Genomic DNA, 23639 nt, shown 5'->3' with positions numbered 1-23639 from the left:
GCTAATCGGAGCCTGCATGGAAGAGGCTCTCGGAAGGCTGCAGGCTGCGCGCCGAGCTGTCGGGGTGGACGGCAGCCGTGGCGTGTGTCGGCATCTAGAGCGTGTGATTGCTTTCGTCTCGACGGCTCCGAGAGCGCGGAGAGAACGGCCTGACGGGTGCACCCCAGGTCCGCAGCGGGTGCGGAGGACGCGTGCTGTGACGCATCCACCTTTTCCTGGGAAGAGCGAGAGCGAGGACCGCCAGCTGCGACCTGGTGTGCCCGCAGGCTCGAGGGAGCTGCCATGGGGGTAAGAAGCCCACCTGTCCTGGCTCGGCTTCTGACCTGTCCCGCGGAAAGGCCGACCAGGCGACCGTGACGCAGAGTTCAGTTGGCGTTCTGGCGGAGACGCCCTGGGCAGGTGTGTCTGGGCTGGAGAAAAGAACCCACACCGCAGGGCGTCCCGTTGCTTGTGCCTGTGACGCTGCATGGACCCCCACGCCCCGCGCCTGCTGGAGCTTGTGAGCGAGCAGACCCCAGATCCAGGGGAAGGACCGGATGCCGCCTGCTCGGTCCGCGAACTGCTTCTCTGGGCGCCGGATCCATGTGGATCCCAGCTCCGGCCTCAGGACCGTTGCCGTCAGGCTCCGGCTGTCCGGTCAGTCCATGCCTCCCAGTATCCCTCACTGCTGGCCACTGGCAGCGCGACCACTATTCCCAGGCAGATGTGGACGGACCATGTTCGCCAGGACATCTGAGTGTCTCCTGAGCCCAGAACCACCGTGTGAGGCCGCTGCTCCTTACGAAGCCTGTCCTGCTGCCGAAGGAACAGCCTCAGAGTGAAGCCCGTGGGCTGACTTCTAGCCGTGCATCTGCCACTGAGCCCACACCTCCGGGTGGCCCCCGTGGCCCCAGCACTGCCTCTCACTGGCCCGCCATGACGCTCACTCATTTTTCTAACATCAGGGATCCGCGATGGGGTGTAATTTTCTATTTTCTGCTCCCAGTCTCCCAGTCGTGAACGAGGCAGCTCAGCAACGTGTCTGTGACAACCTTGCAGGGCAGGTCAGGGCTGCGGCGCTGGGCCCGGGTTTGGGTCCAGAGGAGCCGAGGCCGCTTCGCGTGTGTTGTCAGACCTTCCAGTGGTCAGCGAGAGCGGTGCCCAGCGCTCACCTCGGTCTCCTCCCCCCGCGGTGCTGGGGCTGACCAGGTGGGCCGCGTTCTGCTTTGTGCTGACCCACACTCCGGGCGACTCAGAGCCACGGGGACCGCCACAGAGCTGAGCCCGGTGCCCACAGAGGCTCCCGCGTGAGATATTCGCAGGGGAGAGCAGTAAGGAGTAGTGACCATCTCGTGCCGCTCGCGTCGGGGTGAAGGGAGACGCTCCGGCTGAGCCCGGGACTGCTGGGACGACGTGCCGCCTGCTGCCCGGACGGCCTGGGAGCTGGGCCCGATACAGGGTCCGCGGAGCGTGGGACATCGTGGCCCCCGGTCTGCACAGACACTCAGCGCCCTGGACGTCGGGAGGACGACGCGTGTGCGGCCCCTGCATCCGCCACCGGCTCTTGTGTGTCGCCCGGTGACCCGCCCGTGTGGGGCCAAAGTGTCACCTGGTGACCCGCCTGCGTGGGGCCGAGGTGCCACGCTCGTTCCTGTTATGTTGCTGGGTTTCCGCCTTCTCGTCACGTGCCATCTGGAGTTAGCGAGCCTTTCTGACCACGTCAGCCGTCAGCAGGAGTGACTTGCGGCGGGTTATCCTGGGCGATGAGGGGACCACGAGGGGTGGCGGCTGCACCTCAGTAGCGGGAAGTGGTCCCTGAAGTGGCCTCAGTCCCGATCCAAGCTGGCTCCGGGCGCACGAGATCGGGAGGCGGACGGGTCCGGACACGGCGCCTTCACGCAGACGAGCCCCACGCTCCCGTGGCGTCCGAGCGTGGTTCCTCGTTCAGAAGCAGACGACGCTGTCTCCGATTTCATGACCCGTGGGAGACAAGCGCTTTCTAACGTGGGACGTTCAGGGGGACGTAAGGGTCAGAGAACAGCGATGGGCCTCTCAAGCCCTTGCCGGCAGCGCCCGCCGCGCCCCCGGGCGCCTCACGGTCTCCCGCCAGGCCTGGGTTTTCATCTGTGCTCGCTTCGGGAGAAAGAAGGCGGGGATTTGAGTACGAGCTCTTCCGTTAGCGTGACTTTGGTACCAAGTAACGTGTCCCAGGTACTTGGGGACATTTCTGACTCACGGGTCATGAGTAGCGTGCGTGGGTGCTGAGCAGTAAAGGTCGGTTTTACGGGGCAAGGCCTTAAAGACGGCCCTGTCTTGGGGTCAGGACATCTGTGAAGGACCACGGATCGGTCCAGGCCGGTCACAGAAACCCAGAAACTAGCGATAAATGCTGTGGCTGCCTCGTAACTCACGTTTCTTTTCGTATCGCCTTTTAGAAGTTGGTGGAAAGTCGCTTTTTCATTATGGCCTATTTAAGAGAAAAAATATTTATTTTTCTTAAAAATCTAGAAAGATGACTGTGTTTGTGCTGTCCACGGAGCTGGGGGATTTTACGGTCCCCGTGATGTCTAGTACCAGGTTGAGCCAGAGCTGAGGTCACAGCTGCATTCCCGCAGGGCACGCGCCCGTGTACCGACTCAACACGTGAGAAACTACCACCCGTCCCTGAATAATTCACTGAAGTTCCCTTGGTTTTGAAGCATTAGGACTGTGTCGCATATGGGGTCTGACTCTAGAACGGCCGCGGGTTTCGCAGCGGAACGAGGAGTAAATGTTTTCTGAGTCCGTCGAGCGGCCGGTTGTCCTGAGGTAGGGGAGCAACGGAAGAATCCAAAGCTTGGCCTTTTTATTTTGGTTTTTGGGGGAGTTTGTGGGGGGAGGGAAAGACATTGCCTGTGTTTTGAGAAAATTGGCAGTTAGGATTGGGTGGGGAAACCGAGGCAAAGGTCTAGGCACGTACTCCGCACCTGCTCCCGGCGTCGGGGCTGCATCTCTGCCCAGGAGACCTGCTATTTGGTTCTCAGTCTGCTCGTGCTCCAGGGAAGAAAGCCTCGTTGCGCACGGCGAAGTCCAGCGCCGTTCCTGGTGAAGAGCTTCGGCTAACTAGGGAAGCAGGAGCGTTTCAGCGTGGTGGAGAGTGTCTGCAACACCACAGCTCGTACCGCCCCGGATGGCGGCAGCGGAGTCGGCGCTTTCACCCAAGGACCGAGAGCGACACGGGCTCCCCTCTGCGCTGTTCGGCCGCCTTCCTGGGCGTTGTGGCTAATACGGCGAGGCCAGGAAGGGATGCGGGACAGGCGGACCGGGCAGGAAGAAACAGGGCAGGAGGCATGAAGGTCGGTGGGAAAATCCCAAAGAAAACTCTCGGCAGAACCTGGTGGTCTAGTGAGTGATCAGAGCCAGGCCGGCAGCAAACAGTCGAATTCGCAACTAAAATTTCCGGCTCTTCAAAAGATGCTGTTAAGAATTAGAGAAGCCATTGACTGAGGAAATCTTGGCCAGACACATGGCCTATGTCTGGCGGGATGCAGAGGGGAAGGGTGCCGGGGGGTCGGACGCCGGGGGGTCGGGCAAGACGCCAACACAGTGTTGACTGGGAGGTACTGTCCTCAGTGCAGCAGGTAAGGAAACTCTCCTCCGGAGGCCAAGATGAGAAGTCTGGAGAGTAGGTGTCGCCAGACTCCCCTCCCTGTCCGCCCTCCGCTCCCTGCCCGTGCAGGAAGGGTGCGTGGCCATCTCCGTGCTGGGGCCTGACCACCTTGTGCTGACTTGGGCTGTCACTTTCTGGGGCCGGCCTGACGCTGTCACAGGACAGAGGGGAAGGAGGCAGGCAGGGAGGAACGCCGGGCACGTGTGTGTTAACAGCCGGAGGTTTATGTTTTGTGAAAGGATCTGGAGGTGGACTGTTGTCGGCCGCTTGGCAGGACGTGGAATTCGCTGGGGTTCGGTGCCTCGTGCTCCCCTGCGCGCGGTCCTGCGTCAGCAGCTCGTTCTCTGGCCGGCAGACGGAGGACATGCCGAGGGCTGACTTGAGAGTTCCGTAGGGAAAGCAAACGCGCAGCGGCGCCGGCACCGTGACCCCGCCGCCGTGACCCCGCCGCGAGCGCTGTGAAGAAGGAAAATGTCATCACAGTGACGAGTCTCTGTTTTCCTCTGACACAGTACACGTTCTGGAACTTCATACCCAAGAACTTGTTTGAACAGTTCAGAAGAATAGCCAACTTTTACTTTCTCATCATATTTCTGGTACAGGTAAGGCCGGCTGTCTTTTTTATCACTCACTCAAGGGTCAGAGCTCAGCTGAGAGCAGGTTAAGTGGGGTTTGCTGTCGAGTGACAGCAGGCCCTGGAGCCCCCCGTCTGTATCCACCGTGGACAGCTGTGTGGGCTCAGAGGGGCGTCGAAGCTGAGACAGACACGCGCCCAGTCTGCCCTGGGGTTGGTTTCGGCTGCCGCCCAGTCCTCGGGGGAAAATCGGGGCCCCCTCCTCTTTAGGGGAAACTCGGCAGCCCGGCTCAGCGTTGTTGGGCGACCCTCCCCCACGTGTGCGTGGGACGAGCCGGAAGAGCCACAGTGAGGTCTGAGCGAGGGAGTGGGGTTCTGACGTGATCTGGGACTGGCCGCCTCACCGTCCTCAGTCATGCCGAACAGAGCAGGAGGACTTTTACCAAGTCCCCACATTAACTGATTCAAGTATTTGAGGTTTGGGCCAAAAGCAGTGAATGAAACTGCAAGGCACGGCGCGGGCAGGCTTGCGTCTTTGCCTCCGATCGCCTGGGTCCGTAAGCATGTCCCCGTCTGCGGCGGCCACCCTCCGTTCCGGGGGGGTCGGTGCCTCAGGACTAGTGGGAGTTTACAGCAGCAGGTGTACAGTAAGCCAACGCGGGTGTTGTAGTTGGCGTCTCCGGCCCGTCCCCAGGCCCGGGACGCACTGGGAGCGGGCCCACAGGTCCATCCCGGTCCCCGGTGGCGCTGGGGGTCGGCCGGCCGGTCCGTCCCCGTCCCCGCTGGCGTCTGGGACTCTGCTCTTCTTGCAGCTGATCATCGACACGCCCACGAGCCCCGTGACCAGCGGGCTCCCCCTCTTCTTTGTCATCACGGTCACGGCCATCAAGCAGGTAAGACGTCTGCAGGGGAAAGCGGGACGGCACCTGCCTGTGACGGGACGTCACCTTGCGTGCAGAGCCAGGCATCCGTGTCGTGTCAGCGAGTCACGGGAGACTTAGCTCCGGACATGGATGTGGATAACGGTCCCGGACCGACGGCTGAGCTGAAATGAGGCCGTTGGGTGACGTAGCAGCTGGGGCGGTGTCCTGGGAGTCTGGGGAGGAAACCAAGGCTTTCAGTTCAGAACCGATCAGAGATGGAATCTGTTTTTAGGAGAGTTTCTTAGCCTGTCCTCACTCTGGGCTGCCTGAACCAGTAGGACCCGCTGTTTGCGGCGTCCGGGCTGCAGCCCCCCAGCGAGCCTGTGGACTGCTGACCCGCCGCACGCCTCGGGCTCGTCCGCCCGGACGGTGAGGAGAACGCACCTCCGCTCTCCCCGCCGGCCCTCTGGCTGTCAGTGCTGTGCCTGTCCCCCGTTTCTGGTTCCACCAAACTCCCCTTCCCTCGGAAGGAGGCCCCACACCCACGAGCAGCCCCTGCCGGCCCGCCCGAGCCCCCAGCAGGCACCGGGCCGCGTCCGTCAGGACGGCGTCTCCTGCCGTGGTGCTTGGGGTTCGCATTTCCTGGGGACGGACAATGCTGGCATCTTTCCCGGGCTTACTGGCCGTGGCGTGTTTCTTCAGAGAAGTGTCACCAGATACTCCGTTCATCTTAAAACTGGGTTCTTTGTCTTTTTATTGATGAGTTACAAGAACTCGTCACATGTTCCGGAAACCGGTGCCTTATGTGCGACCGACTTGAGCATCACGATGTTTGTGTTTCCGGGTTGATAAGTCGACCTTTGATTGGGGACCTTGGATCATTCGTAGAACAACAGCTTCTACTGACTTTGCTGATGGTCCGGTTCTTGCTGACAGAGCGCTGCTTTTCCAGTGTTAGTCTTTGAGGAAGAATAAAGGGAACGAAACACATTTTGCGCGACAATGGCCGCTGGATGCTGTCGGTCCGTCGAAGCACAGAGCGATTTTCTCTAGATCAAGGAAGAACGGAGAGTGGCCCCGGCCGCTGTGGTGTGTGTGCAGGGAGCCCCTCCGGCTGCCCCTGCGCCGCGCCCAGCGTCGGCCCCACGGGTGTGTGCGTGCTGCCCTACGGAGCATTAGGGATGTCTTTGTCCCAGTTTGGGCTTTCTGTCTCCCTCCCCATGGATCTGGAAAGACTGGTTTGGACAAAATGACTTGACTTCCTACCCATTAGCTTGGCTTTTAAATGTAAAAGCCCAAAGGGCAGCCAGGGAGGACCCTGTGGTCGGCCACTGCACTGCTGCGCACGGGAGCGCAGGGCTCTCGTCTTGGGAAACCGTCGGCGGCGACCATCGGAGTAGAGGCCACGAACGCGGTTGGTGCGTGTTGTGCACATCCCAGAACAGGCCAGTGGCCCGGCGAGGTGTCCTGGGACTCTGTGAAGGCCTCTCTGGGGCAGGTCGTGCTGCAGTGTAGCCACGGGCGGCACGTTTATTGTGGGGGGCGCAGGGGGCGGTGCAGTGACTCGAGGGCGAGCCCCGCTGCGTGGACACGGCACGCCGAGTGACGGCAGATACCCGCTGTGTCGTCCTCACGCGTTTGTAGACCCTTAGAGCAACGCTGTGGTCGCCTGTGACACGCACGTGTCGTAAACGTGTGAAACCGTGAACAGGAAGGAGCCTTTTCAGGGGGACGAGTGAGAAGGGACGGGGAGTGGCGTGGAGGGTCAGGGTGGGTCATCCGTAAAGGTCCCCGAGAGGCAGGCACAGTGGAGTCGTGTTTCCCTTGGTTGTCCGTGTGTTTCGGAAGAACGACCCCCCTCCTCCCCGAAAGGCTGGCGGACAGTGCCACGGGCGGGCCTCAGCGGGAGCGAGTGACAGACGCGGGGGGAGGTGCCCCGAGGGCCTGTGGGGTCTCTGCCCACCCCACTCCTGGGGGTACCCGGCTTCCAGCCCTCCCCTGCTCCGTGCATCTCTCCTCCTCACCCGCCCCGACCTCAGGACAGCTCCGGCCCCTCCGTCCTCTCCGCCTCAGCCCTGGTCCCCTGGTGGCTGCGGCCCACACATCCAGGGCTCCGATGCCCTTCTTTGCGGCTCCGGAAGCCCCCGCGGGGGAGCCTGGCACCTGCTAGTCCCACCTGCATGCTGAACAGCCTCTGACCAGCATCTGACCCTCTCGGTCCACATCTCCTGACTTCAGTGAGGCAGGCAGTGGCCCCGAGCCCTCCCAGGCTGCCCACCTGCCTTTCTTGCCCGGCTTTTTGCAGGCCCTGCACCGTCTTTAACCCTCCAGGCCGGCCTGGCCCCTGGGTCCCCCGTGTCTGACCCTGCCGCCCCCTCATGCTGCTTACCCTGGGATCACCCCCTCCCTTCCACGCAAGCACCGAGCGTCCGTTGGGGGCCAGCGCAGACCCTCCTCTCTGAGCCCCCGCACACCATGGGCCCACGTGCACAGGGGGCCCTGCGACACACCCACTGGGTTAGGGAACAGGTGCGACGCAGGCCTGGGCCTGCAGGAGGGGACGGGAGACCCCCACCCCGGTCCTCCTGCCTGAGTGAGCTCCGGCCAGGCCGCTGACGGGGAGCGACTAGAGGCGGTCACGTGCCGCGGACTCGGGCTCAGACTGTAGACCTGTGTCCTGTAGGTGAACGTTCAGAAGTCCCACAGCAAATGGGGAAAGTGGGGCTCCCAGGGGCCTCGGGGCTCATGTGTCCCCATTACTGCCGGCCCGAGACACGGTGGCCAACCGTCTAGAGGCTAGAAGGGCGGCACGGTGGCTGGGGCCCTGCAGAAGTGGGGACATTGGGGTCTGTTTAAGGAGGACACGTAGGACTCGTGGGTTGCTGGGTGTTGGGTGTGGGAAAGGCACCTTCTGGCTTTTCTGCAGCTTTGTGCATCCCCTGGCCGAGGCCGGAGGTGTGGCACCATGGTCACGGCCCACCCGGCACGTCCAGGGCGGGGGGCTCAGGGCCAGGGACCCCCATGGCCTTCAGCTCCCCCCAGTGGGCGTCTCCTCTCCCCCCAGGGCTATGAGGACTGGCTTCGCCATAAGGCAGACAACGCCATGAACCAGTGCCCCGTGCATTTCATCCAGCATGGCAAGCTGGTGCGGAAACAGAGCCGGAAGCTGAGGGTAAGCCGTGGGCACGTCCTTGACCCGGCCCGGGAACAGCGGGCACCCAGAGGGCTGTGCTGACACCAGACCTGTGCCGGGAATTGCTTCTCTCCCACCTCCCAACAGAGGAGGCTCCAGGACGCTGTTAGAAACCTTGGTCTAGGGCACGGCGAGTTCCGCGAGCCGGGAACTGAGATGGGGTACCGAAACCCCCTGAAGACTGTGTGTTCCCGGTTTGGGGGAGCCGTGCTGGACGGACGGGCAGAGTCTGCGAGGGTGTTGTCCACGTCACTCACGGGGAAGGTTTTCACACCCGCACAAGTGGGCGGGGCACTCCGTGGCACGGGACAGCGTGGGGTCCCTAAGGCTTGTCCCTGAGGAGTTAGTGTGAGCCCCAACGGAGCCGGCTGGGCCCTCCCGCCGCTTCCGTGCGCCCCGCTGCGTCTCATCTCCGAAGCCCCCATCCCCCACCCCGTACCCATCCCCCATCCCATGCCTTCCCTCCCCCTCCCCTCCCCCAGTCCTCCTGCTCCTCCCATCCCCCATCCCATGCCCATCCCCCTTCCTAGCCCATCCCCCTCCCCATGCTCATCCCCTCCCCCCACCCTGTGCACCTCCTCTCCCCACCCCTCCCCCCTTCCACCCAACCCAAGACCCCCCGAAGGCCTGCTCGGGCGTCGCCAGCAGACGGGCCGTCTCAGCGAACCGAGTCTGACATGTGTCATACACGCCACCGTGTACATTTTTTAAGATTTTAAGCAACATTTTTTAAAGTTTTTTCTTTTGTTAAAGTCCTCTCTGCGTCCTGCCTGGGGCGTGAGCTCGGCCCAAGATCAAGGGTCTCGTGCTCCACCCGCTGCACCCCTGCATCTTCTTCGTTCTGTAAACATCCGTGTCGGGTGTTGGGGCTTCTGCTGAGCCCCCTCCTCTGCCTGACGGGTGGTGACTTCCCAGTGGAGCCGGGGCCCGGGGCCGGTGCCGGTGCACCAGCACACACGCTCACGGGCCCGTCATGCCCTTCCCCTCAGTGACCGCGTGTCCTTTGCGGAGCCTCCATGCTTCTGATGAGCTGAGCCGGAGAGCCTCCACCAGCAGAAAACTGTACTTTTAATGCTCTGCCGTGGGACACGTCTGCTCCGTGGCCAGCTGGTGTGAGACAGGGCCAGGCCCGCGGAGCTGCCCAAGGTCCCTCGAGGAGAGAGTGCCCAGCGGTCCGCCTTGGGTTCCGTTACCTCCAGGCCGTCGTGGCGTGGACGGAACCATGTGGGCCACATCTGGGGTTGGGTCCTCATTCAGCCGACTTCTCTGCGTCCCGCCCCTGGTCCGCACACCTGCGCACACCTGCCAGTCGAAGGAAGTCTCGAGACCGACACCTTCCTGCAGGAGTCGTTCCCAGACTCGTGAACACACACCCGAGTGCGTCCGGCTCGGGCGTGAGGGCTAATCGGGCTACGGGACTTTGTGGTTTGATACGAGTGAGGCGTCGTGGACCTAGAGTTGGTCTGTGGACACCCACGCCTGGTCTTCCCGGGTTTGGGCAGGAGCCCCGGCGAACATACATCCCCTTCACACCCACTCATCTCCCTGCAGGTAGAGAGGCCCCTGCCCCCCGGGGCCGCCACCCAAGGCCATCTGTCTGTCCCGCAGGTTGGGGACATCGTCATGGTGAAGGAGGACGAGACCTTCCCCTGTGACTTGATCTTCCTGTCCAGCAGCCGAGGCGACGGGACCTGCCACGTGACCACCGCCAGCTTGGACGGAGAGTCTAGCCACAAGGTAGTTGCCTTTCCCGGGGCCCCGCGGGGCGTCGTGTCAGCTGCGCTGTGTGGCCGGCCCCGTGTCCCCGTGGTGGCCAGCCCAGTGTTCCCAGAGGTCACGGAGAAACCCGGGCAGCTGGGCTGGCCGCACAGCTCCTCACTCTGCTTCTCCCCATATTCCGCTGTTCCCTGTTCCCCGTCAGCATCCACGACCGTCAGCCACTCGAGTTAACTGAGGGGACTTTATGCTCTTAGCTGTGTCACTGAGCGGAGGCCCAGGATACAAGGAGTAGGTGGTGGGAATTTGGAAAACTTCATTTTAATGCTCAAGATAAGTGTCTTCGCTAGACTGGAGTTAAGTGAAAAGGCGCACAAGAGTGGAGATTTTGAGGACTGTCACTCCAACGTGTCCTTTTGTTCAAGTATCTTAAGGGGTTGGTTGGGGTTGGTTTCTTAGACTCGGGATGGAAGTCTGTACTGCCAGGTGGTAACTACGAAACTGTAATTAACAATCCAAAGAAGAGAACAATCACAATTTTAAGGATTTCGTTATTTTTAGAAAAATGGGAGCTTCCAAGGAGTTTAGGAACATGAGCGCGGCTCTATGGACCCACCGCGTCTGAGGCATTGGTGGTTCATGGTGGGATTTCTGTGGTGGGAAAGAGACACTTTATGAATACTTCAGAGCATCGTATCAGCCATGTGGGGCTTCGGGAAAACTTTCCCGTGTGTGATCCCGAGAGGGCGACCGTTCAGGCACGACTGATTGTAAACCACGCAGTCCTGGGGGGCAGAAGCGCCTGGGAGAGTCGGGTGACTGTGGGGTCACGTGTCTGAGCGTGGCGGTCACGTTCCTGTGTCCCTGACACCCAGCGAGCCACATGGCCCCTGGCTGTGGGCACCCAGCGGCTGCTCACGCCCGTCCTGCGGGAGGGACGTCCCAGCGTGGCTCGTGGGCAGCCGTGGCAGGTCTGGTGAACCACGGCTCTCTGGATGTGGTGGCCGTTGCCTCATCCAGAGCTGGTGGGCGCCTGCTGCCCCTGCTACACGACTGGGCTCAGCGTCCTACTTGTGGCTGATGTTCCGTCTGCTCATCTGACTTGACCCGGGCGCTGGGGTTACTGACCCCTTTCCTTCACAGATCCTGGGGCTCCTGCTCCGGTCACGGTCGTGGCCCGTGTGACCTTGGGCAGGCATTTTTAACCTTCGCAGTTTTCATGTCCTGAGCTGGGACAGACCCTTCTTCCAGGGGCTCTTGGGAGGACATGACTAGAAGGTCCCCCGACGTCCCCGGGGTGCAGGGGGCCCCCGGATGTTCAAGGTGTCACAGCCGCTGTGATTTACCTCCCGTGTCCATGCACGGTGCCCTTGCCCGCCCAGCACATGATTGCCAGGAGGACGAGAGCACGTTCAGAGCCAGGCTGTGCCCATGCGCCCTCGTGCCCAGGCTCCGAGCCCACCTGCTTGCGTTAGTGGTCCCGTCTGGGCCAGTGTATTCACTGCCCGGGTCACATTAGAACTGCCGTCCTTGGGCCCCCAGACCCACCGCCTCGGACACAGGGAGCCAGGCCTTCCGGGCCTTGGGTAAGCGCAGAAGTATTTTCTCCCGGACGATTGCCGGTGGCGCTTTGAGCTTTGTTCAGTTGCTGACACGTGCAGACTCTGGTGTGCACACAGCACACGACTTACCTGTTCATGGCTGTGTTCTCCCTGACATGGCACCGTGACTTCGTTCTCGGGCTTAGTGCCGGGCCCAGCAGGGGACACATGGCGTAGCCTGCGTTGGAGATCGGGCGGCCAGGTGCGCGTCCCTCGCTTTGTTGTGAAGGAGATCTGTTGTCGCTCTGCAGACTCACTACGCCGTACAGGACACGAAGGGCTTTCATACTGAGGAAGACATCGACGGCTTGCACGCCACGATCGAGTGTGAGCAGCCCCAGCCCGACCTGTACAAGTAAGTCCGGTCCGCCCTCCCTGTGGTTACGCTCCCTGCCCCCCGGGCTGGCCCTGCTGTCCACCGCGTCCAGCCCTGCTGTCCGGCGCCGCGCTTGTCGGGAAAGAGCGTGCATGTCGCTGCTGAAAGGTTAAGACCAAGCCAGGAATAGATGGTTTACTGTTTCATAGTCCAGCAGCATTAAAACCTGTAGCTACTTTTGCGAACATTTGGACCGGCCTAATAGAAGCAAGTTGATTGAAGAGTGACTTTCTGTAACCCGAGGAACCAACTTCAGGGAAAATCGCTGGAGCCAGGGTTGAATAGGACGGGAGGAAGCCAGCGAGCTTTCGGCCAAGCACGCGGCCCTCAGTGGAGCTTCTGTCTCGGTAGCAGCAGACAGGGGTGGACAGCAGGCGCCCGGCCCCTCCCCCCAGCTGCGCGGCCCTGACCTGACTTCTCTGTCATCAGGTTCGTCGGCCGCATCAACGTCTACAGCGACCGGAGCGACCCCGTGGTGAGGTGAGGGGCTGCGCCGTCAGGTTACCGAGAACTCTGCTCTTCGTCGTCCGACGCTTCACTCTCGACGCTCTGTTGCGTTAGGAAGCAGAATTCTGCCTTTCCAAAGACCCGGGTCCCGCGGTCTTCTCCGTTCTGGTGGGAGTGTCGCTTTCCGTGCCAGCGGCGGACGGCACTCTCGGGGACGTGGTCTCACGGTGTTCGGAGCTCGTCCGACGCGAGACGCTACGCGAGAGGGGCCCTTGCATCTCCACAGACCAGTGTGTCTTCAACCATAAAGCCGGGCCGTTGCTGCCCTGAGGCCACGTCTCCTCGAGTTCCTTGAGGGACACTGTTTTGGCCCCAGATTCTGTCTGGACTTAAGGGGGCAGGTCTCCTCTGTGGACCGTGTAGGTGGGAGGTGTGTGTGGTCACCTGCTTCATCGGAGTGGTCGGGGATCGGTCACGCCCACAGGTTGTAGACGAGGACCCGCACCCACCAGGTACGCAGCACCCGGGACCTGCCGGCGGCCGGACACGTGTGGCCCACTCTCATCGGCGCTGGCCATCCTGTGGGGTGTCATCTGTGCATCGTGTCCGGGTCTAGTGGGTCCTGGCTGTCGAGGTAACGGAGGTGGACGGTGTAGGAAGTTGGTTTGGAGTAGGATCTGGAGCCGACCTTTTCTGTAACCCCTGTCTCTCCTGTGTCGGAGAGACATTTTTCTGTCCACTTACACGGCCTCCAGATGGTCGGCATCCTGGTGTGACCTTGTGTGTCGAGAACAGTTGCCCAGAAGCAGAAATCATCACAGCAAGAAATCGACAGTGATCAGTGTGAGATCCTGGGGGACCTCGTGAAACTGTCACAGAAATTGTTTGTGCGCATCCTGAGTCACAGCCATTGTCCATGCGCAGGTTTGCGGTGCCTCCGAGGGGCTGTGATTGTCCCAAGACAGACATTAGTCTATAAGACACGCCTAGTGTCTGTGCAGAAACAACCCGCATTTCTGTGTCCTGTGAGAAGCCCTGTTGGAAGGATCGGGATTTACTGGGATTAGAAAGGATTAGAAAGCTTGGGGTTTATTCACCTTGTCGCCAGGGTGGATCAGGCGTAAACTCCTGGCTCCCGCTGCCTCACGTTCGGACGATGTTTCATGCTGAGCACGGGAAGCCCGTGGCTAACGCAGGTCACGGGCTGGAGCTAATTCTTGTTTTGCTCTTTAAGGACGTACACAGTTCGGCCGACTTTTACCTTTTGAGTGTTATAGGTGCTTGTAAACTCGTGGTGTGAACGGGGGTGACTTGTGTCTCCCAGTTCCTCATGCCCTCGCAGTCCTGTCCAAACTAGAAGCAGGGTACTTCTTAAAGTAAATTGTGTTTCACTTCCCAGACATGCTTTATAAAAAGGCCATTTGTTTCCACAAATGGTCCACAGGCATCGTGAGCATACCGCTCGCAGAGGCTGACGGTCCTCAAGGGGGACCCGGCAGGGCGTGTGCGGCCCCGGGAGCGTCTGTGGTGGCCAGGTCTAGCACGAGGGCCGGGACCGTGGAGCCGCCCTGGGCTGATGCGTCCGGTCACGTGTCCCCCAGGAAACAGTCTCTTGCCCTCGTCCTCAGGGGGAGGTGGCCCCAAGCCGCGTCGTCTAACTTGCCGGCGCACCTGCGTCTGTGGCGTTCATAGGCCCCACGCACTGTGGCACAGGAGAATCGAGAGCACACGTCCCTGCACACTGCAGATGCAGTCCGTGCAATGCTGACGGCACCAGCGTCCGCGGAGCTGTTTTTGGCTTCCCACTCTTTTCTGCTCTTGGGAAATGAGCAGCGAGGAAACCGGGGGGAGCCCAGGGAACACGAACCCCCGGAGGCAGAGACGTGGTCTGTTGCTCACGGCCGAGTCCCGTGCGCTTGGGGCCGGCATGTTCTTCGTGACTGATCTTAACTTCCTTGGTGGTTTCCTGCTGAGGTAGCAGGGGCAGGGGAGCGTCCAGATTTCGGGGCCACTGCACGCAGAGGGTCCTTGTGGTTGGACAGCCGTGGGGGGAGTGCACACAGTGCTCCCGAGTTTGAAAGTGAGACCGGATCCCGCCGACTTGTGGAGTCTCCCCTAAGGATGTGGTAGAAACAGTGGAAGCCTCTCGAGTCTTCTTGGAGACGGGGCCGTCTGTCAGCCTGTGTGGGCTGACGTGGCCCCTCCAGGGAGCGGGCCCCGCAAAGGGCCGCCCGCCAGGTCCTTCCGCAGAGTGGGTCTTCATTCCCAGGGCGAAGGCCACACTCTCCCACGGAGTCGGGCCAGCTTCCGTGATCGAGTGTAAGCTACTCCACGCTTACACGATTTCCTCTTGAAACCAAGTCTGTCAGGCCCAGGCCTCGATTCCCACCTGGACCACCTTCTTCTGTCCGACCCCCGGCCCCACTCTGGTCCTCCTGTCTTTGCAGGCCTCTGGGGTCGGAGAACCTGCTTCTCAGGGGAGCCACGCTGAAGAACACTGAGAAGGTCTTCGGTGAGTGTCTCAGTGAGTCGTCACCAGCAGCTTCTAAAGCCCAGGGCAGTTAACCTCGAGCAGGCGCAGCCCGTCTACTGCCATGGCGCGTCCGTCTGCACTGTGCGGCGGGCTCTGTGGCAGTGGACAGCAGCCTGAGGACCCCTGTCCCGGCGCGTCGCCCCTGCCCGCGAAGCCGTGGTGTCTGACTGTCGCTTGTGTGTTGAGCATCTGTGGTTTCTGGGTCGGAAGCATAAGTTCCTGTCGGAAGGAGAATGCACACGCCGCCGTTCTGCGGGTTTCTGCGGGTTTCTGCGAACGGCTGCGCTTCTCTGGCGGCATCTCCCCGCCCCGAGCGGTGCTCTTGTTTTTTAAGGGAGGCAACTTGAAAATGTGCTCGTGTGCCCAGTTTCAGAAAACCCAACATGGTACCGTCTGACCTCCAGGAGAAAGCAGAGATCGATCTCTGCAGGAACGGAAAGTGCTTCTTTAGTCGGAGGATCCCCGGCGGCTCGTCTGCCTGAGAAGCGCGTGGGGTGGCGTGCGCGGTCAGTTCTGCTGCTGCTGTCACGACTGCTCTGACACGGACTCTCCTGCCTTACAGGTGTTGCCATTTACACGGGCATGGAAACCAAGATGGCCCTGAACTACCAGTCAAAATCCCAGAAACGATCCGCTGTAGAGAAGTGAGTCTCGGGGCGCAGGGCCCCACAGCCCGAAACCATCATGCGCCCCCGAGACACGACAGCTTTTCCCTCTGGCCTCATTAGGAATTCCGTCCTGGTCTCTAGGGCGCTGGTGGCGCAGGGTATTTAGGTAGACAGTCTTGATCTGCGGGGGCACAAGTGACCCCACACCTTCAGTCCACATCTGCAGGCCCCCCGTGTGGACACTGAAGTCCTGGCCACTCCTCTCGCCAGTGCACGGAAATGTCAGAATCGGGTCACTTTCAGCTTTTCCCTAGGAAGGTATGAGCAGAGCAAAAAATCCCTTTTCCTTTAATGGTGAAATCCTGACAATAAGTCAGGTATAAAGTTACAGTCGTGAGACAACACGGCCCAGAATTTTGTCTTCTTTGCCTTTTGTTCACATGAGTCCCTGCCTCGAAGTGGTTATGACTATTTAGTACGGAGCTGTGTGGGGCCTGGATCTCTGCGAGACTGTGAGGGGGTCTCTGCCTGCCCCCGGCAAGGTGGTCTCAACGGGACCCTGGGTCTCTCTGTCCATGGGCGGCTGTCCCGATGTGAAAACGGAGATTTGGCTCTCAGTAAGCAAGAACGCTTTGTTTCCGGCGTCTGCCCCGACGAGCAGCTTCCAGAAACGGACGCCGGGAGACGAGCCTTCACTAAGACACTGGGCAGGGCTTCAGGGCATCTCCCTGCCCCCCCGGTGGTGATCTCTCAGTGTGTCACTCCCTGGTCGACACTTTGTGGCAGAGGACTTGACATCCCGATGTCCTGATCTTAGACCCCCAGACCACGCAGTCCACCGCATGGCCGCGAGCACCGCTCTCCTGTTTTCACAACTTTCCTGTGGCCCCTGGAGTCACACGCCTGTGGCCACAGGAGGGGCTCCGACGACGGGGGCTTCTGTTCTCATGCTGACCGTGCCGGCGGGTGGGGGCTCCTCTCCCTCACGGTGCTCCACGTCTTCGTGGCCCCACCATCCTGACGCGTGAGAAAGGCTCCTCAGCCCGCGGTCACCGGGTGTCATGGCTGTCTTGTGTTTCAGATCCATGAACGTGTTCCTCATCGTCTACCTCTGCATTCTGATCAGCAAAGCGCTGATCAACACCGTCCTCAAGTACGTGTGGCAGAGCGAGCCGTTCCGAGACGAGCCGTGGTATAACCAGAAAACCGAGTCGGAAAGACAGAGGAACCTGGTACGGAGCGCGCCCCCTTGGCCGTGATCAGACGCCCCGTGGGCTGCTGTCGCGAGAACGCGGCAGGCGAGCGCCTGGTCTTGACGGACGTCTCCGTCATGGAGACCTAGAAGGCGTACCCGTCGCTTCCCTGCCGCTGGCACAGGGCCCCCGTCTCACTTGGGTGTTTGAGGGTAGGGTCCGGACGGGGTCGGCTGCCACGGCACGAGCCCCCAGCGCAGGATCCCGTCCTCAGAGCGTGGCTGCGTTCATGAACGGCCGGTGCAGCCCAGGCGGGACTCGGGGCCGCCGGCCAGATGGGCGCGGGGCTCACGCAGTGCTCTCAGCTCCTCAGGGCGCTCACCGACTTCCTGGCCTTCATGGTCCTCTTCAACTACATCATCCCCGTGTCCATGTACGTCACGGTGGAGATGCAGAAGTTCCTGGGCTCCTACTTCATCACCTGGGACGAGGAGATGTTTGACGAGGACACAGGGGAAGGGCCTCTGGTCAACACGTCGGATTTAAATGAAGAATTAGGACAGGTCAGTACCCGCGGCACTCCCCCATGCCCCGATTGGTGGGCGATCACGAGTCCCTCTACGTTCCATTCCCAAGCACCCGGACCCTGTGTGATCTCGGCACAGTCTCAGGTGGTGCTGGGGAAAGGCTTCCCCTGTAAGCCATTCCCAGAGACGCATCCCACGACTCCCAGACCACGGCGTGACGTTGGCCTTTCACACTTTATGTGACAGTTGACGGGGTTTGCTGTGTATGATTTATGCACAGCTAGCTGCGTTCGCCGGTTGCTGGAAGCTCCCCCGTGGCCGGAGTGAGCGGTGCTTCTTCTGGGCGCTAATGCTGGAAGTTTGGGGAGTCCCAACCTGCCGGCGCTGCACTCCGCTCTTACACCTGCTTTCCTTCCCTGAGCTCAGAGTGAGCCGTTTTCCTCGATTTTAAGATGAGTCCAGGGAGACCTCATGGCTTGGTGTGTTGCAGGCTTCAGACTCCAACCCCACAGCCCTGCTGTTTGCTAATGGTGGTGGCCAAGCTCTTGTCACTGGAATGTCTTGATCTGGGCGGGGGCCGCAGCTCCGTACACCCGTCCCGCCAGAGCACCGTGCAGAATTTGGCATCGGGGCCACGGTGTCTGCCGCGGTATGTGCCGCAGCCACCACGGGGGTGGGAGGGCCGTCCAGGGCTGCCTGGGTGAGGGGCAGAGCCGTGCACGCCTGTCCATGAGACCCGGACCACAGCTCCTTCTTCCTCGGGACACAGCTCTGGAAAGGCCCATCCCCTGGCTTGACCTTTCTTTCCCTTTATGTTGCAGGAAAAATCATTTGGTAAACGTTAGTTCACTCATTTTTAAAAAATGAAAAAACAAAGTAAGAAATTTGGGGGAGTAGTTTTGCAAACAGGCCGTTTTAAAGATTTTATCTGCGAGAATGCGCGCACGGCGCGTAGAGGGACAGGGAGAGAATCTCCCGCAGACGCCTTGCTGAGCACAGAGCCCGACATGGGGCCCGACCTCGACCTTGAGGTCACGATCTGAGGTGATACCGAGAATCAGATGCTTAACCGACGGCACCACCCAGGCACCCTCCAACAGGGCGGGGTCAGGCTGTGGCCTCCAAGCTCTGCCCCCACGAGGCCCCTGAGGCCTTCTAGGAATGGACGCAGAGGCTCAGCTGGGGACCCACTGCCTTCACCCACTGCGTCCTGGGTACTTGTTCCCGAGAGGTGACGTCCTTACGGATGAGCCCGGGTTTCCAGGCGACTGTTCTGCCGCGGTCATGGGTGGGTCTGGTCCCAGACAGGTGCTCGGAAGCCCCGACTCGGCCACCTGGCAGCAGAACAGCTTTAGGTCTGCACGTGTCACGTCGTGTCTGTGCACGGTCCCTGCCGTGTGTTCCACGGCGTTCCCGGAGGAAAGCCCCTTCTGTAAGGAGAAGCGTGGGGCGGTGCTCGGCACAGGAATCTATCCGACAGTTACCGTGGGAGGGTTGTGGACAGGGTTTCAGAGGATGGGGCCTCCAGGGGTGCCCGGGGGATTCAGTCGGTGAAGCCTCTGCCTTCGGCTCAGGTCAGGATCTCAGGATCCCAGGATCGCGCCCCACGTCGGGCTCCCTGCTCAGCGGGGAGCCTGCTTCTGGATCTGCCCCTCGCTCGCTCTCCCTCAAAGAAAGAAATAAAATTTTTTTTTTTTTAAAGTAGAAGACGGCCTCCGAGACACCCATTGTCGTCGCCGCTCTGGGGAAGGGGCCGGTGACGTAGGCCGCACCGCCACCCCACTGGGGCCTGTCACACGCGGGCCGTCTTCCTGCTTCTCGCTGTCCGGAGCACAGGGAGGGCCGGCGGCGTCCAGGCAGCAGGTGTCGGCCGTGCCCTCACAGCTGGCTTGCGGAACCGGCACAAAGGAGGGGGGAGGGGCAAGACGGAAGAGAACGGTTTGCAGAGGCCACGTGAGGAAGCAGACGTGAAGCGCTTGGCCCCGTGTTACTGTGTCTTCTGCATGCTGCCTTCCTGCACGTTAAGCCTCTCCCACGCTGCCTCCCGCGCGTTCGGGGCAGCAGGCAGGTCTCAGCCGGCGGGGACGTCCGTGCCGTCACCCGGAATTCTGTTGTTCCTGATGAGCGCGTCATCGGGATGGGTCTGAGTGGAGGGTCAACGCTGGGTACGGTTTTCCGTCGGAAATCTGTTCTGCCCTTTTGCTGGGGTTCTGGCTTCTGTGTTCTCAGTGGTACGTGGGCTGTGACCTCCCAGACCTTGCCGAGTAAGTGTGCGTCTGTCTTCCCTGCATCCTTGATTTTTTCGCTGGAGAAGCTTTAAGACCCCGTCCCAAGTCTGTCTCTCCGAGGGGGAGCAGGGAGACCCCGTCTTCTGGGGAACGGGAAGGCCTCGCGTGCCCGTCCTGCGCAGCTGGGTCGGGGCTGCTGCGCCCGGTAGAGGCTGGAGGAGGCTGGCGAGCCGGCCACGCACGGTCCCCCTGGCGGTGTGGGCGGCCGTCGGAGAGGCCCCTTCCTGCAAGGAACGTGACGTCAGGAAGCAAGGCCCTGCCGGGGCCCGAGTCTGCGGTGGCCCCTTCCTCCCCGAGAAGGTCGCAGCCCCACCAGCTCACGCAGCGGCGCCGTGTGTCCGCAGGTCGAGTACATCTTCACGGACAAAACCGGCACGCTCACGGAGAACAACATGGAGTTCAAGGAGTGCTGCATCGAGGGCCACGTGTACGTGCCACACGCCGTCTGCAATGGGCAGGTGCTCCCCGGGGCTGCCGGCATCGACATGATCGACTCCTCGCCGGGCCCTGGTGCCAGGGTAGGTGGCCACGCCCCCTGGACCTGTGTTCCTGGGCATTCCCTGCTGCACCGCCCCGGTTCCCGAGCACAAGGCCGACCGGCGCCGCCCCATGTCCCTGGGTCCCTCGTGGCTTCCATTGGGAGTGTGGGACGTCACCCTGTCCTGCCACGAGTCCACAGTCACAGTCCTGCCACAGTCACGGCTGTGCGAGAAGCCACTGTGACAGGGAAGGCAGGGCACGTGGTGGGCCGAGAGCCAAGTGTGCACACCACATGTCTATGCTCACGCGTGTTCACAGAGGCTTGAGCACGTGTACAGGTGGAGGCACACGCGTGCTCACACATGTGCACACACAGACGTGCCCTACTCATGGATTTCATAGTGACGCGTGCACTCTTCCTGCCCATGGGTACACATGCTGCACGCGTGCACACGCACACATGCAGGGACATGTGCCCGTGCATGGCACACAGCCAAGTGCTGTGGTTCCAGACGTCTGTGTCTCGGGGAGGTTCTGTGACCCCTCCCCGTGTCCACGTGGTCAGTGAGGAGACCATCCTGGAATCTTTGTGGCCGCAGAGCCCTGTCAGGGTCCCCTGGAAACAGGACAGCTTGCCTTAGCGGGCGGTGCAGTGGCAGCCCTGGCGACCGAGGGCACCGTACCCCCGGCCTGCCTCACAGTTTCCACATGGAAACCGCTCTCCACGGCAGAGTGTCTCAGAGGGAGCCCCATGGTCTGTGGCCCACCTGGGTCTCGGCCACACCGCAGGGCCCCTGGGAAGGCGGTCAAGGGTCCCCAGGGCATCCTGGCTCCCGGATGCTGAGTTCACCTCCCCTGACCTTGACCCGGTGCCCTCACCTCCCTTACTCAGAAGTGCTGGGGGACGGCGAGAAGCCACACTTTCCCTCCTCCCGGAGGCCCCAGAGGTGAGACTTGCTCCTGGCTCCTGCCCCCCAGCAGTGGCATGTGTCGCCCCGTCTTCGGCGCAGGGTCTGTGCGCGCGAAGCCGACGGGGCGTAGATCTGTGGGTCGTGCTGTGCTTTCACAGGAGCGAGAGGAGCTGTTCTTCCGGGCGCTGTGCCTGTGCCACACCATCCAGGTGAAGGATGACGATGATGTGGACGGACCTCGGAAGTCGCCGGACGGAGGGAAGTCCTGTGTGTACATCTCGTCTTCTCCCGACGAGGTGGCCCTCGTGGAGGGCGTCCAGAGGTACGTCTCTGGGCGGGTCTGGCAGGTGGGGGCTCGTCCCCGAGTGTCTGGAGGCTGCAGTGCCGGGAGGCTTGCTGCAGGGGGGTGGGCCGGCGGAGCTCCCGTGCCGGCGGACAGCGTCCCTCTGCACGCAGCCCACTGCCCACGCGACCAGCCGCCGTTTCCGCTGCCAGACTCTGTCACTGCTGCGCTACTTCCCCTAATTCCGTCTGGGTGTGCCCTGTTCGGTGCTCTGCTGTCCTCCCCGCGGTGACGTCCGGCTGGCTGCGTTTCGGTGACGGCGGTCGGTATTCTGGCCTGACCGGTGTTTCGCAGCCTTGTCGCGGCCCCAGCGTGTCTCTGGTGTCCGCGGAGCTTGTTTCGGGGCCGGCTCGCGTTCCCAGGACGGCCGCTCCGGGTTCTCGTTGGGACGCGTGGCTCACGTGTGTTCGCAATAAACCCCTGGCCGTGGGTTCTCTTCCTCACATCCCAAACGGCGGCTCCCCCGACTCCTGACGAAGGTGCAAGCAGCATTCCCCGCGCTCTGCGGCAGGCCTTCCCGGTCCGTCCCAACGAGCGCGCCGAACACTCCGTGTCAGAAGTCAGACGGACCGTTCTGCCAGCCACGGCGCGCTCCCCCCGGGCGCTGCCGGCTCGTGCCGGGCCGAGCGACACGCTTCCCCACGGTGGCCCCTTGCATTGCCACGGCCTCGTCCCAGTCCTGAGCTCCTGGCGTCCAGAAGCCGCCCCTGCTGTGTCTGCACCGCGGCCCCTGGCGTGCGGGCGGCACTCGGGTGTGCTGGTGGAGCACGGGCTGTCACGTGGTCCCCGCTCCACGGACGCCTGCTGGCCGACTGCGGGCTCTGGATCGCGGTCCCTCTTTGGGAAAACGAGAGGTCGTCCCGCAGGCCGACAGTCTCTCAGGATCCTTGTAAGTGTGACACGGCCGCGGGGCTGAACAGCCCCACTGCTCAGGCAGCCGGATGCGGCCCCTGTGGACGGGCCAGTCCCCACACCCGCCCTTGTCCTGGAGCACGCGCTGGTGCTTACCAGTCCGAGGGCAGAGTGCGTCGCAGTTGTGGTGGCTCTCGGAGCGCGTCTCGAGCAGTAAATAGATGACTCGTTGCCTCTGTCTGCAGCCCAGTCACGGCCTCTGTCTTACCAGAAGAGCTTCTTTCTGTCGCGGAAGCTTTCCCCGACTTGAATAACGTGTGGGGGAGAAGCGTCCGAGCTGGGAATTAAGCTCTGACCGCCTCCTGCTTGCAGGCTGGGCTTCACGTACCTGCGGCTGAAGGACGGCTACATGGAGATCTTGAACAGGGAGAACGGCGTGGAGAGGTGAGCCCGGCCTGCGGTCTTGGCGGGGCCCACGTTCCCGGTCCCGCCCCACGCTGGCCTCCCCTTCCTCTCGCGGCGGCCCTGGACCGTCGCCCACCGGCCGGTCGGTCAGAGTGTGTGCCGGGAGCCGTCCCAGAGGAGGCTTCCCGGGAGTCCCCGTGGCACATGGGGTCTGACCCGAGGGACTGCACGACGCCGGGTTCCCCTGTCGCGGGTCGCCCCACACAGGGTCTGAGCCAGGGCGCGTGGGATGCTTGTGGTTCCCGTTCTGTCTCCACTCACCACACGCGTTCAGTGTTCGTGACCGGGTCCGTCGGGGCTGGTCCCACACACGGAGGGCGTATCACGAGCTCAACGCGGAGCTCCGCCTCCTCAACAAATAAACCTGCAATAACGGGTCCAGCAGAAACGGGGCAGAGGACGTAAGGCTTGGCGGTTCTGGCCTCAGAGACCCTTGGATTTTAACGTTTCCTTAAGAAGCATGAACTCCTGCACTGGCAGGGGTGGTGAGCCCCTGACCAGACCAGCTGCCGGTCCTTGGTGGGCACAGTGGGCGGCCGTGGGAGCCGCGCGACCGTCTGCGGAGGGCAGAGGCCCGCCCACCGTGGGGCTCCTGGATCCCGGCTGGGGTCTGTGGGCTGCGGGGAGTTTCTGGCAGCGTCTGTCCAGGGGGGCTGAACTGCTTTCAGTGTTTCAGATGTCAGCAGGAATCACGGTCTGCTGATAATGACTGCACAAGCCGACCGCGCATTGGTTTTGTTTTTTTTAAATGGTTTTTACAAACTCCAAGGACCCCGGTGTAGCTCAGATACGGCCTGTGTGTTTAGAATTCAAGGGTGTGAGCGTGTACTTTGTGTGCTGGACAGACATCCAGGGCACCTTGGGCTGGGGGTCAGCCCGCAGGAGCCTGGCCTCAGCCTCCCCTCCATGCAGCCGCCAGGAGCCCAGCGTCTGCCCCGTGGATCCCGAGGGTGCGGGCGAGCGGGCGGACAGGCCAGAGGACGCCCCAGGTGCTGTGCTGCGGGAAGTGCCGTGCTAACCCAGATTCCGGTGCTGCGAGAG

General features: G+C 61.9%; 1 protein-coding gene across 12 annotated transcripts in view; it reads left to right on the top strand.

Moving 5' to 3' along the window:
• ATP11A (ATPase phospholipid transporting 11A) overlaps nucleotides 1-23639 on the top strand; it is a 105345-nt gene that overhangs the window by 46418 nt on the left and 35288 nt on the right. For 11 of the 12 annotated variants that reach the window (XM_045081281.1, XM_013053044.2, XM_004746005.3 and 8 more), the window contains exons 3-15: nucleotides 4141-4230; nucleotides 5015-5095; nucleotides 8130-8237; nucleotides 9867-9995; nucleotides 11827-11930; nucleotides 12381-12431; nucleotides 14846-14910; nucleotides 15494-15575; nucleotides 16621-16771; nucleotides 17098-17295; nucleotides 19892-20065; nucleotides 21097-21260; nucleotides 22506-22577. In XM_045081281.1, coding sequence (XP_044937216.1) covers nucleotides 4141-4230; nucleotides 5015-5095; nucleotides 8130-8237; nucleotides 9867-9995; nucleotides 11827-11930; nucleotides 12381-12431; nucleotides 14846-14910; nucleotides 15494-15575; nucleotides 16621-16771; nucleotides 17098-17295; nucleotides 19892-20065; nucleotides 21097-21260; nucleotides 22506-22577 — 1469 coding nt within the window. Of the gene's footprint in view, nucleotides 1-4140; nucleotides 4231-5014; nucleotides 5096-8129; nucleotides 8238-8998; nucleotides 9636-9866; nucleotides 9996-11826; nucleotides 11931-12380; nucleotides 12432-14845; nucleotides 14911-15493; nucleotides 15576-16620; nucleotides 16772-17097; nucleotides 17296-19891; nucleotides 20066-21096; nucleotides 21261-22505; nucleotides 22578-23639 lie in introns of those variants that run through there. The other variant, XM_013053052.2, reaches the window with a different exon arrangement.

Source organism: Mustela putorius, unplaced genomic scaffold, assembly GCF_011764305.1.
Source record: "Mustela putorius furo isolate JIRA1106 unplaced genomic scaffold, ASM1176430v1.1 tig00000551_pilon_pilon_pilon, whole genome shotgun sequence".
NCBI lineage: Eukaryota > Metazoa > Chordata > Mammalia > Carnivora > Mustelidae > Mustela > Mustela putorius.
Note: the sequence above shows the minus strand (reverse complement) of the source record. Positions and strands in the feature narration are given on the sequence as shown.